The sequence below is a fragment of the Saccopteryx bilineata genome, chromosome 1 (assembly GCF_036850765.1).
Source record: "Saccopteryx bilineata isolate mSacBil1 chromosome 1, mSacBil1_pri_phased_curated, whole genome shotgun sequence".
NCBI classification, from domain to species: domain Eukaryota; kingdom Metazoa; phylum Chordata; class Mammalia; order Chiroptera; family Emballonuridae; genus Saccopteryx; species Saccopteryx bilineata.
Window position 1 is genome coordinate 133,753,216 of NC_089490.1, and position 14,010 is coordinate 133,767,225.

Below are 14,010 nucleotides of genomic sequence, written 5' to 3' on the forward strand. Positions count from 1 at the left end.
CTATCTGTCCCTCTCTCTGTCAAAACAAAACAAAACAAAACAAAACAAAACATCGACCTGGAATGCTGAGGTTGCCGATTCAGAACCTTAGGCTTACCAGGTCAAGGTATATATGAGAAGCACCTATGAGTTGATGCTTCCCACTCCTTGACCCCCAATCCTTTCTCTCTCTCTCTCTCTAAATAAAGTCTTATCAATAAATAAAGTCTTAGTAAAATGAAATGTTTTTTTCTCTTATCCTTGAAATTGCTGCTTTGAAGTTATAATTAGAAGTATTATCACTTTTGGTGAAGTCCACCAATTTAAACATGAGCAAAATGTTTTGTACATGTTTCCCTCCCTTCATCATCTTCTCTCAATGGCCAAGCTGGCCAGGATAACATGGACATCTGACTCTCATCAAGTAAATAAGTAACAGCAGTGGGCGGTATAAACTCCATTGACCCCACCAAGAACCGTGTGAGGTGGTGACCCCAATGACTCTGTGACTACTCAATGGGTCTGTAAGTGCAGTGCAGACCTTCATTTCTTCATCTCAAGATGATGTCATTAGCTTGAGGTTCTGTGTCAGAAATACTTACAGTTTTTCCAGAAGGACCTTGTACTGTTCATCTCCTCTGCCCCCTTCCACCTCTTGGTCCAGCCTTGTGATCAGCTCATTCTCAAACTGTAAGCAGAGTCAAAATTCACAGGAGAATGTCATAGTCTTAGCAGGGGACACAAGAGACATCCCGCCGTTTTTTGTAGATTTGGACCAACCCCTTTTTTTTTTTTTTTTTCTCATTTTTCTGAAGCTGGAAACAGGGAGAGACAGTCAGACAGACTCCCGCATGCGCCCGACCGGGATCCACCCGGCACGCCCACCAGGGGTGACGCTCTGCCCACCAGGGGGCGATGCTCTGCCCATCCTAGGCATCGCCATATTGCGACCAGAGCCACTCTAGCGCCTGGGGCAGAGGCCAAGGAGCCATCCCCAGCGCCCGGGCCATCTTTGCTCCAATGGAGCCTTGGCTGCGGGAGGGGAAGAGAGAGACAGAGAGGAAGGCGCGGCGGAGGGGTGGAGAAGCAAATGGGCACTTCTCCTGTGTGCCCTGGCCGGGAATCGAACCCGGGTCCTCCGCACGCTAGGCCGACGCTCTACCGCTGAGCCAACCGGCCAGGGCTGGACCAACCCCTTTTTAATTGTGAACTATGTTCGGCATTTATAAAGATCACACATCACATTCTTCATTAACAGCACGTTGAGGCCCTATCAAAATTTTCTTTTTTCTATTTTTTTTTTTTTTTTTTTTGTATTTTTCTGAAGCTGGAAACGAGGAGAGACAGTCAGACAGACTCCCGCATGCACCCGACCGGATCCACCTGGCACGCCCACCAGGGGTAACGCTCTGCCCACCAGGGGGCGATGCTCTGCCCCTCCGGGGCGTTGCTCTTTTTGTGACCAGAGCCATTCCAGCGCCTGGGGCAGAGGCCAAGGAGCCATCCCCAGCGCCCGGGCCATCTTTGCTCCAATGGGGCCTCGCTGCGGGAGGGGAAGAGAGAGACAGAGAGGAAGGAGAGAGGGAGGGGTGGAGAAGCAGATGGGCGCTTCTCCTATGTTCTCTGGCCGGGAATCGAACTCGGGACTTCTGCACGCCAGGCCGACGCTCTACCACTGAGCCAACCAGCCAGGGCAACATTTTCTAAAGTAGGGAGGGGAGGGGCACAAAGAAAACCAGATAGAAGGTGATGGATATACAACATAATCAAATGTCAAAATGACCTGGAGATGTTTTCTCTGAATCTGTGTACTCTAATTAATCAATGCCACCTTGTTAAAATTAATTGTCTCAATAAAAAAGGAATGTTAATTTAAAATTTAAAAAAAATTTTTCCTAAAGTAGTCCTATGTTACTTTGTCCTTTGTTTCACATTTGTAGGAAAAAAATTACACAAAATGTTATTTTTCTGTAACAACTATGTATAAAAAATAGCTTAATGATTCTAATAGTCTATTTTACTTTTGGTTCTTGTCTCAGTCTCGGCAATGTGATTGCTTTTTTCCCCCTGATTTTGCAAAGCTGCATAGCTGCAAAATCTCCCCATCAATATTATTATATAATATAGATAAGGAAAATGAACAGAGAGAAAACATACTAGGCAATGAGGTCATTAAACTAGAGATTGCTGCATCATTCCCTCCATTCACTGCCTTAGTCTCTCAGCTGCATTGCAACAAAAAGGATAAAATGCAGGAAGTCAAATTTTAATGATCCAGAGACAGAGGGCTGCTTTAGGAAACACAATAGCAAAGAGATTGCATAGAGGTCTCACTGGGTTGGAATATCTGCTTCTATCTCTAATTGTTTTACAAAATGACAGGTAAAATATAAATTATAGAATAAGTTTGGTTTGTATTATTCAGGTTATGGCTTCTCTATATGGAAAAAAGACAAATAAGAGTTGACTAGATGTGCATTAGTAAGATTATAGGTCTATCACCTCTTACCATATGGAAATTGCCATTTCCACTGAAATTGAACTCACACTGCATCATATCAAAGAAAATGGGGATGGTGGCATTCCGGAGCTCTACTTCAGGGGTCAAGGTGACCTCTAGAATGGGACCCACCATGGATGGGATGAATTTGATTTTGTGCGGACCTGAAATGAAAGTAATAAAGGTATTTAAAAATATTAAGATATAATTTCACTGGGCTTAAAGTGTTACAGTCTTCCTGTACAGGACCCAAAAGAAAAGAATAAGTGTATGTGGGTAAGTCAACTTAATTCAGAACTGAGTGACGCCTGATCAGGCAATGGCGCAGTGGATAGAGGGTTGGCCTGAGACACTGCAGACCAAGGTTTGAAACCCCAAGGTTACCAGCTTGAGCATGGGCTCACCAGCTTGAGTGCAGGGTCACTGGCTTAAGTGTGGGATCATAGACACGGCCCCATGGTTGCTGGCTTGAGCCCAACGTCGCTGGTTTGAGCAAGGGGTCACTGGAGCCCTCTGGTCAAGGCACATATGAGAAAGCAATCAATGAACAACTATAGTTGTTGTATATAAGGTGCCAAAACTATAAGTTGATGCTTCTCATATCTCTGTCCCTCTTGCTTTCTCTAGCACTCTTATAAAAGAAAAAAAGAACAAAAAAATCCCCCCAAAACTGAGTGACTAAATACTGTATTCAGATAACAAGTGGGTGTCATAACAATAGACCAACAAGTCCATGTTCACTGCCAGACACACAAATAAATCTTAGGGTTATTGGAACTAAATTAAAAAAGAGTTTATCATGGGCTCATCACACAGGAGTTGTGTGGGGGTTCATTCCAGGTTATACACTCACCCAGGTTGTACCACATATCCCGAATCCTAAAGCCGATTTCCTTCCTCATGTCCCCATATCTAGGAAGAAGATCATAAACCAGTGCAGATGAGTTCTTACAATAAAATAAAGAAATACAAATAGCCTGTCTTCCTCTAGGTCAGTTTAAAGCAGGTTTTGAGCCAAGGCACTTTAAGAGACAAGGTCGCCTGACCAGGTGGTGGTGCAGTGGATAGAGCATTGGACTGGGATGCCGAGGACCCAGGTTCGAGACCCCAAGCTCGCCAGCTTGAGCGTGGGCTCATCTGGCTTGAGCAAAATAAAAAATGCTCACCAGCTTAGACCCAAGGTCGCTGGCTCAAGCAAGGGGTTACTTGGTCTGCTGAAGGCCCGCAGTCAAGGCACATATGAGAAAGCAATCAATGAACAACTAAGGTGTAGCAATGAAATACTGATCATTGATGCTTCTCATCTCCTCCGTTCCTGTCTGTCTGTCCCTATCTATCCTTCTCTCTGACTCTCTCTCTCTGTCCCTGTAAAGAAAAAAAAAACTTAAAAAAAAGAGACAAGGTCAATACCGAAGTGACTCCCCATGGTGCTGAGGGGTGGCTTCAGCAGCAGGAGGAGGGACCGATGGACATGCTGAGGAAGAACCGAAAAGAAGACAGACAAACTGATTGGAGGGAGAAGAATGAGAAACACACTGGTTGCTGTTAGGCAAAGAAATAAAACAGACCCATCATAGAAAAGGATGGTACATGAGGGATGATTTCTACAGTGATGTGACTGATGTCTAACCAACATGCTGAATTTCTATACTTATATTTGCGTGGTGCATATCTAACACCACATTGGGAAGCTCCGGATATGCATTCTCAATAGGGGGTATTGTTCCCAAAGGGGTAAAAATTTGTGCTTAGGGGCAGAAAAAGGCTACCGTTTTAATGAATAAAGTACAGGCACATAGACAGTATGGAAATAGAGATGCATATATCTGTTGGATTAATATTTCATTGGGGGGGCATGATTAGAAAAATAATTTCTAAAAAGGTTACTTATAGGAGTCGAGAATAGAAACAAAAGTGAGAAACATTGATCTAAGCAGTGGGGGGAGAGAGGTGACAAAGAATGACCTGGATGTCGCTTACAGAATACGTATGCTTCAGACTACCCAACACCACATACCAGATCAGAGGACAGAGGCTTGAAAAAGGAGGGTGGGTCAAAGCAGTTACTGTACACCCTACCAGGGAACTCTAATACCGACTTTGACAATCCTATAAGCATGGTTCTACATTTTCTACTCATGCCACTACGGTGTGAAACTTTTTTTTTTTCAAATTCCTCTTCTGGAAATGCTTTCAGAAGCCAGTATAAAAATCATATTTAAAATATCCTCTTGCTATTTCCTTTTAACAAAAGATAGTGACCGTATGTGGTCATTATCTGGCTCATAATGGACAATAACTATGCTTATTGTTTAAGAATACTGTTGATGCCATTTCTGCTAAAAAATAAGAAATCTTGAAAATGTTCATTCACATTTCTATAACCTTAACATAGGTAAATGTTATATCCCAAGGTTATCACTGCCCTTGGACATGTATATTTTTACATGGATTGTAAGTACAATCACACTTGGCACTGACCAAAAACAGAATCATTAATACTAACTAGCTACTTTATCAGATTGGGTGCCAACTAACTTCATTTATGGTAGTCAATCAAAATCAAATCTAACCTCAAAAGAAATAGAGTCCTTTAAGATGTTCTAAAGAGTGAGGTTAGGGTGTCCATCTTAAGAGTCAATTATCTTTTGATACTCACCCCACAAAGAAACCTACAAAACAAGTTTTACTTTGATCATTGAAAACACAATCATTAAATCTCAATCTCCTAGCCACTAATTTCAGTGGAACCAGAAAAAGAGGGATGCTAAATAATTTGCCTAGAATCCCAGACATTCCATAAAGGGGTAACAAACTTAAAATTTCATGGGCTTTCAACGGTAAAAGTCTCAAATTCTTTTAAGCCTTTGAGTTTCTGGGCTCCAATGGAATCTGAAACAGGCCTGAGATGAAAACAATGAAAAGCTTTCCTATAGCACTCATCACTCTCTGCCTTAGTCCAGTCTGAATTCCTAGGGGATGCGTTAGTCTTGGCTTCTGTGCTGATGTTACCCAGAGGTATGAAAAGTACTAGTGACTAAAAGGCACTGTGCCTGCAATTTGGACAAGGTGCCAGCGGAGGGCGAGCTGTTCTTGGAGATGGGAATACTTGGCCAGCCTCCCTGTCTCTCCCTGTACAGATTCTAAAACAAGAATGCAGCAAGTGGTGGGAAAACAAATGGGGTCTTCAGAAAAAGAGATGTGAATCTGGGGAAATCTGAGGTCTCTGAAATAATTGCAAGACCTATCTCACGAACAACGTGGTAGCCTGTGAACAGTGATGTCTGTGATACCCAAAATCTTGCTCTGAAATAGAAAAAAATCACCTGCCCAATCTTGAGGATGTTTGACACAACACACTTACTTTTTTATAATTTTGCTGCGTTTGGCTTGAGAGAAGTTTTCGAGCTGAAGGGACTCATGGGTGAGGAATACTACTGCCAGATTAAAATAGTTGTTCCAGAGCTGCTCAAAAATTAATTGCATTGGTGAAAAGAAATGGAAGACAATATCAATAAGGGTCATTGTAAAACAGTGCCATACAATATAAGTCACTTGCCAGGGATTAACAACAACAACAACAAAACAACCAAATAAAATCCAGATGACTTCTTTTTTTTTCTTGCACAATTATTTATCCCTGAGAGTTTTATTCTTTTTTGTTTTTTTTATCTTTTTCTGAAGCTGGAAACAGGGAGAGACAGTCAGACAGACTCCCGCATGTGCCCGACCGGGATCCACCCGGCACGCCCACCAGGGGCGGTGCTCTGCCCACCAGGGGCGGTGCTCTGCCCCCCAGGGGGCAATGCTCTGCCCATCCTGGGCGTCGCCATATTGCGACCAGAGCCACTCTAGCGCCTGAGGCAGAGGCCACAGAGCCATGCCCAGCGCCCGGGCCATCTTTGCTCCAATGGAGCCTTGGCTGCGGGAGGGGAAGAGAGAGACAGAGAGGAAAGCGCATCGGAGGGGTGGAGAAGCAGATGGGCGCTTCTCCTATGTGCCCTGGCCGGGAATCGAACCCGGGTCCTCCGCACGCTAGGCCGACGCTCTACCGCTGAGCCAACCGGCCAGGGCCTTATCCCTGAGAGTTTTAACATCGAACATTAATCTAATGCTTTTCTTTTAAAAAAAAAATCCAAACTATTCTATTTGTCTTTCCTCCCAGGATACAGGCAAACTCCTGCCAGCAAGTCTACCTATTTATAGTAAATAGTTTGGCAGTGTGTATCAAAAGCCCTAAAATTTTGCCAAACTTCTCAACTAGTAAATACTTTTAGGACTTCATCCTAGCAAAATAAATCATGGGTATTTAAAAATAAAACCAGGAAGGCCCTCCAGTGCTATTTCACCTAACAGAGAATTAAAACAAGCAAATGCTTTCATGAGAATATGGCTAAATAAATCACAGCCCAGCCAGACAATGGACTGTATTCAGCCATTAAAAATAGTGAGAAGATTTTTAATATTATGGAGGAGATCACAGAAAAAGTAAATGAAGTAGATTGACAGGTTCTCAAACAACTGCACAGTGCGTCCCATGTTGGTGCATCCACACAAACACAGGTATATACAAATATAACATGCATGCACATGTACACACACACACGTATACAGATACACAGATGTGCACACGTATCTGTGTGACTCTATACATCTCCTGTACTTTGACTCTTCACTTTTTTTTCTGTTAAATGAGAAGAAGGGAGGCAATGAGATGGACTCCCACATGCACCCCAACCAGGATCCATCCAGGAAGCCCCCTACTGGGTGATGCTCTGCCCATCTGGGGCATTGCTCCATTGCTTGGCAATCAAGCTATTTTAGCACCTGAGGCAGAAGTCATGGAGCCATCCTTAGCGCCTGGGGCCAATCTGCTCAAAACATTTGAGCCATGGCTGCAGGAGGAGAAGAGAGAGAGAGAAAGAGAATGGGGAGAGGGGTTTGGAGAAGCAGATGGGCACTTCTTCTGTGTGCCTTGACCAGGAATTGAACCTGAGACTTCCAAATGCTGGGATGACGCTCTACCACTGAGCCAGCAGACAGGGTCAACTCTCTACTTTTAACATTTGACTGAGGACAACAAAGGCCCACAACACAGCAGAGCACCTCACCAGCAAGGTGCACACTGGCCATGAGCTCCACGCCAACAGGGCCCTGCTGGCCTTCACTAGGGCTTAGATGAGTGGCTTCACTAGGGCTCTGGACAGAGAAATACACTAATATTGGTTGGATGAATGAATGAATTCATGAATGAGTGAAGGTAGAGCTAGGGGGTCCCTGTTTTGTTATCCCTTTGGACTTTCAAGCAAGTGTGCATACAAACTGCTCTTTAGAAACCAGAGTGTCTGCAGATTGGGGGAGTGTCTGTGCCCGTCCGCAAGCCAGTGGTCACATGCACCTGGGCTCATCACGGCACACGGGAAGGCTGTCTATCTTTCAAGTTTCTTCTTTTTGCTAAGTTATATTTCCTACTATTATTTTTTTTTTTTACATGTATTAGTTTTACAGAAAAAAGGAAAAACCCTGCTTTATTATGTTTAGAGGACAGAGTGAAGAGAACGTGTGCGTTAGGAAAGGCAGAATGACACAAAGAAGAAGAGGGGCCGGGGGACAGATGGTGACGGAGAGGTGCTGAGCGGTCAGCACACAGTGCCGGGTGCAGGTGGTGTGTCAGAGAACGGTGTACCTGAAACCTACGTAATTTTATGAAACAATGTAACTAGATTCAATTAAAAAACTTTTAAAGTAAAATAAGAAAATTGGTTTTTCATCTGAAAGTGATAAAATCCGTAATGATGTTTTCCAAAATGAACTGGTTCTTTTGTTTTGGCTGAGAATTCAATGCGCTCCTCAGGGAGCAGCATGCTTACCTGAAGTTCGAAGCTTGCCTGGTCCATAAAGCGCCTTGTGAGGACCTCAGAAAACTGATTTATGGCACGGAGGAAAACCCTGGGGGAGGAAAAAAATTGGATAAAAAAGGCAACTTTATGCTCACTGGAACACTTCCCATTGGTGTTGAAAACCAAAGTGAGCCAGCCCGGGACTTGGTAGCAGATGACCTGTAGATCTATCAAGGTTCTTAAAGACCAATGACAGAGCACAGTCTGCAGAGGAGGACACAGAAAGTAAGTTTCTAGAAGTGACCAGAAGCAGCACTCGGGCTGCATCCCAGCTTGGCCAGCGCAGGTTGGGGCCAAGACAAGCCCTGGGATGCAGACGAGCTGCCTGCCCTCTGTAGTGACGATTCCGTTTCCAAGGCTGTGAAACTCTTTCTCTCACCTGTACGCAGCTAGCCAGGGCTTTTCTAATCAGGTATCAGGACCATGTAGTGTTAACAAAAATGGTGAGAATAATGATTTACTTTATTTAGATCTTTCAACAATTCTAGAGCTCTTCGAATAGAACATATGTGTTTGTTCCTTTTACTTGCATTCAATAAATGTTTGTTGTGGGCCAGAAACTATGAAGCACTGGCATAGGTTTTGCCTTAAAAGAGACTGTTCTGGTCATAAGATGTTTACAACTTGCTGGTGGTCATTGGCAACCATGTCCCGACAAACATGGAAAATATGGAAAGCTCAAAGAGGGGGTATAGAGAGGTAGAGGAAATCAAAGGAAGAGAAGGTGACATCCAGGCCAGAAAGGCTGCCTGTGGGGCTGGCCTCTGAGAAGGTCTGCGAGGAAGGGTGGCAGGCTGATGGCCAGGGATGAGGGAGGTGTGGCCGGGGCAGAGCGGTGGGTGGGCAAGCACAGACCACGTGCAGGGACCAGCGAGTGGCCGGGGTGGTGGAGGTGCGGGCTGACGGAAAGGGAAAGAGTAAAAGGTGAGGCTAGAAAGGCAGGTTGGGCCAGGACCCTTGTCTCTATCAGAATGATGACTATATGGAGCTGTGAACAGACGCCGTGGAGATCTGATGCGGATGACCCAGTGAGGAGCTGGGGACTATGGGATTCTGCCGCCACCCAGGTGCAAGCAAGGACATGAGCACATGCACCAGGAGCTGGGAGTGGGAGGGTCCTGGCTTTACAGATGATGGAGTGAGGCAAAAGATGTAACAAACAGCACATCACAGGAGTCACAGAGCTGGTACCAGACCCAAGCACAGTGACCCTGAACAACGCAGAGCTCGGGGCACTGTCTCCCAGCACCATCAAACATCTGCATATAAATTCTGACTCTCCCAAGACTTAACTACAGTTAGCCCTTTGTACTCTCACGTTTCACATTGGTGGATTCAACTAACTGTGGACCAGAACTAGTATTTTCAATTTGAAGTTGAGAATTGCAGATGCAGACGGCTGATTATACTAATACCCTACTGTTGACCAGAAGCTTACCAGTAACATAGTTATTAAATCATACTTTGTATGTTATACACAGCATATAAAGTATTCTTAAAATAAAGTATATTAGAGCAAAAAAATGTTATTAAGAAAAATCATAGGAAAGAGGAAATACATTTATTGTATTTACTGAAAAAATAATCCATCTAGACGTGGACCCACACAGTTCAAATCACGCGGTTCCAGGGTCAGCAGTATTTAGAGTCAAATGTCCCCAGAGCTGCCATGGGTGGTCTTACCTGCTCTGAGTCATATTCATGACCATCCAATCTTTGGCATAAACATTCTTTGCAATCAGATCCTTAAACATGATAAAGGTTTCCATGAGGAAATCCTGTAGGGAACAAAGGATAGGCTGGAGTGAGCCTGGGGTAGCAGCATTTACCAGCCTGTCCCTGGCACAAAGCTGGGGAGAAATAGGCATCGTAAGAACGGCCCCAGTCCCATAACAGCAGCCTCGCTCTTTAATAAGATTTTGGGAGTTAACAAAGAATTTTTTAGAGCTATCATGTGATGTTTACATCATATAATCTGATAAGAAAGACAGGATAAAAAACTGTATATTTCACAAATGATACAACTGTGGCTGTGAAAACGCAAACAGCTTGCTCACTGTTGCAAAAATAAGGGAGCAGAAGAGCTGGGAAGAATCTGGAGTTCTGAACCCAACACTGAAAGCCAAGGGTTCTCCTAATAGGTCTGCTGCATGGAAAACGACTTCACCAGCCACTGTGAGGAAACTGAACCTTCACTTGATTCTGAGTCCAATTCTCCTTCGTTATTGTGAGAACAGAACAAGAATGCTATAAGTAAGAAGCAAAGTCACAACTCTCCCTATTCTAGGAAGTAACCATGTATACCTGGGAAAGGGTCCTAAATGGTCCTAACAGAGGTTATAGCAGTGGATCGTGGGGACAATAACTATGAACAAAAGTCCAGTATTGGCCAAACAGCTCTTTTACTCAAAAGAGGTATATGAGCAAAAAAGAAACTCAGAAATAGAACTGGACTAAAAAAAAAACAAACATCAAAGCTACAAACCTTTTTCTCCCTTTCTTTTAGTGTGTGTGTGTGTGGGGGGGGGAGGGACAGAGAGAGAGAGAGAGAGAGAGAGAGAGAGAGAAGAGAAAGGAAAGAGATGAGAAGCATCAACTCAAAGTTGTGAAACTTTAGTTGTTCATTATTTTGTACACATGCCTTGACCAGGGGATTCCAGCCAAGCCAGTGACCCCGAGTTGCTCAAGCCAGTGACTTTGGGCTCAAGTCAGTGACTATGGGATCATGTTGATGATCTCACGCTCAAGCCGATGAGTGCTCAAGCCAGTGACCTTGGGGTTTCGAACCTGGGACCTCAGTAACCCAGGTCGATGCCCTATCCACTGAACCACATTGGTCAGGCAAAGCAACAAACTTTTAAAAGCTTTTTTATCCATTAGCTAGTTAAATTTAGACATTTTCTACTCAGATCCCGAAATAGAAACCCTGTTTCATTTCTCCAGCACTGAATCAGGCTGCTCTGTCTTATGAATCACATTGTGTGGCAGAAAGAACGCAGTGCATGGGAGGCAGGAGGCCTGGGCTCTATTTATCTCTGTGCTTCTCTGAAAACACTGGTCAAGCTGGTTAACTTCCTGCACTTTGGGTGCCAAACAGCATCGGAATGGAGGCAACTCTGGCTCAAAAACTCTGTGCCACTCTTGCTTCCTGCTTTTGGTTCAACGGAGAGTCAAACTTGCCTCAATTCTGAAATCATAGACATATTTCATGCTTTTAAATTTTTTTCATCATATTTTAAGTGTTCCCACCAATGTATTAAGTAGTATATTAACCTTTCCCTCAATTCAACAAAAAATTCATGGTTTGTGAAGCAAGGATTAAATTTAGATGCCAGTTATTTACGTCTGACCAGAACTGGCTCCACACTAGATTCTGGGAAATCTAAGTAACTTTAAACTGCAATCGCATAACAAAGGCAATGCCCAAATAATCTCTCATTTTATCTACCGCTTCCCAAAGTCTTCCTAGCAACCTATTCAGAAGGCAGCAGGAGACAGCTGAAAGGCCAATCCACTAAAAATCTAAAAGGTCTAGCTGTACAATGTAGTCCTGCCCCTGACGATGACAGTTCCCCCTTGGGGATAATAATCCCCTTTTTAATTAAATAGAGGGGGAGGAGCTCAACACCATTCTGGAAAACGCAAGTTAAAACCTTACTTAATGGAGCCATTGTCAAGAGTTCAAATTTAGTATAACATCCATTATTCTATCTGCTTCCTGAAGAAAATTTGGAAAAAAAGTCACCAAACTATATATATATTAATTTTCTTACATTATAATAGTAAAAAAATTATCATTATAAAACAGCTAGTTGTCATAGGCGCATAGCAAGCACAAAGCTAGTCACTTTTTATGCATCAATTCAATCAATACTCACTCACATTAACGCTCAAGTTAAGTATTATCTTATAGATGAGAAAACTGAGATTTAGTGAAGTTAAATAGCTTGCCCAAAATTTCATAGAAGTTGAAGAGCCATAATTCAAACCCAGATCTGGGTGTTCTAAAGTCTGTGTTTATTTTATTATTTTATTTTTTTATATGAGAGGAGGGGAGATAGTGAGGCAGACTCGCACATAGCCCCGGACTGTGATCCACCCGATAATCCCTATCTGGGGCAAATGCTTGAATCTACTGAGCTATTTTTAGCACCTGAGTCTGATGTTGGGACCAACTAAGCTATCCTCAGCATCTGGGGCTGATGCTCAACCAACTGAGCTGCTGGCAGCGGGAGGAGAAGAGGGAGAGGGAGGGTAAGAGAAGCAGATGGTTGCTTCTCTGACTGGAAATAGAACCTGGGATGTCCATATGCCAGGGTGATGCTCTATCCACTGAGCAAGCCAGCCAGCCAGCCAGCCAGGGCCAAGCCCATGTTCCTAAAACCACCACACCATCTGCCAATGGAGAAACATTGCTATTCTTAGCTTTCAGCTCTCCCCTCCCCTCCTCTCTTCCTAACTCTCTTGCCCCCCATCACTGCTGGCACACCTACATATTGCTATGGGTTACTGTGCCATGCAGCCTGCCAGTGCACGGCCCAAGTGGAGGCCAAAGTTGGCCATCAGATTAAGCCACATGGTCCAATACAGAATTCGAAGAGTTCATCATTGGACCAACTACAACTACTACTAAGCAGTCATTTCTCCTGAATTCCCTGTGTGTTTCCCACCATGGGAACTCACTGAAACAGGGGTGACTGGCACGAAAGGAGTCGGTTTGCCCTGGCCATAGGCTGTCAGTGTCAGAGGCAGAAGGAAGAAGACTGAAGTGTGCATGAATGATGGCACATTATCGAGAGCAAAGACTAGTGCTGTGAGACATCAAACTGAACAGCCAGACCTGCAACCAGCCCTGTTTAGCTAGATTAGACAGCACCATCAGGGGCATTTTAACAGCCACTAAAAACTCCTTGAAAGGAAGAATCTTGGGGAACAGCTAGAGGCCTCACTTACCCTCTCAGATAGCCTTTGCTTGCATGCTGAATAGTAACTCTGAGAACATTTCTTGTTTAAAACAAGAGAATGGAATACTTTCAATGGAAGCTATAAGGGTTGTAAAGGGCAGGTGTGACCTCTTCTTGTCTCCCTTTCTAGGGAATATCAAAAAGGATGGCTTCAACCCACTTCAGAAGATTTTGCACACCTCTGCCTCTTAAAAGCCTTGCCAGCCCTGGCCGGTTGGCTGAGTGGTAGAGCGTTGGCCTGGCGTGCAGGAGTCCTGGGTTTGATTCCCGGCCAGGGCACACAGGAGAAGCGCCCATTTGCTTCTCCACCCCGCCCCCTCTCCTTCCTTTCTGTCTCTCTCTTCCCCTCCCTCAGCCAAGGCTCCACTGGAGCAAAAGTTTGCCCAGGTGCTGAGGATGGCTCTGTGGCCTCTGCCTCAGGCGCTAGAATGGCTCTGATCGTGGCAGAGCAATGCCCCGATGGGCAGAGTGTTGCCCCCCGGGTGGGCATGCCGGGTGGATCCTGGTCGGGCGCATGCAAGAGTCTGTCTGACTGCCTCCCCGTTTCCAACTTCAAAAAAATACAAAAAAAAAAAAAAAAAAAAAAGGCCTTGCCATGGCATGAGTAACTAATGTCCCTGAAAACGAGATACTATCCTCTTTTGAGAGCAAAAATGATCTCCCAAAT

At 44.3% G+C, this 14,010-nt stretch overlaps 1 protein-coding gene across 2 annotated transcripts in view; it reads right to left on the reverse strand.

Annotated features, from left to right (window-relative positions):
• Window positions 1-14,010, reverse strand: part of DOCK5 (dedicator of cytokinesis 5) — a 215,146-nt gene that overhangs the window by 42,336 nt on the left and 158,800 nt on the right. For both annotated transcript variants that reach the window (XM_066267244.1, XM_066267235.1), the window contains 6 exons: window positions 10,063-10,157; window positions 8,350-8,428; window positions 5,844-5,944; window positions 3,333-3,391; window positions 2,489-2,643; window positions 582-667 (listed from right to left, as the gene is read on the reverse strand). In XM_066267244.1, coding sequence (XP_066123341.1) covers window positions 582-667; window positions 2,489-2,643; window positions 3,333-3,391; window positions 5,844-5,944; window positions 8,350-8,428; window positions 10,063-10,157 — 575 coding nt within the window. The remainder of the gene's footprint in view (window positions 1-581; window positions 668-2,488; window positions 2,644-3,332; window positions 3,392-5,843; window positions 5,945-8,349; window positions 8,429-10,062; window positions 10,158-14,010) is intronic.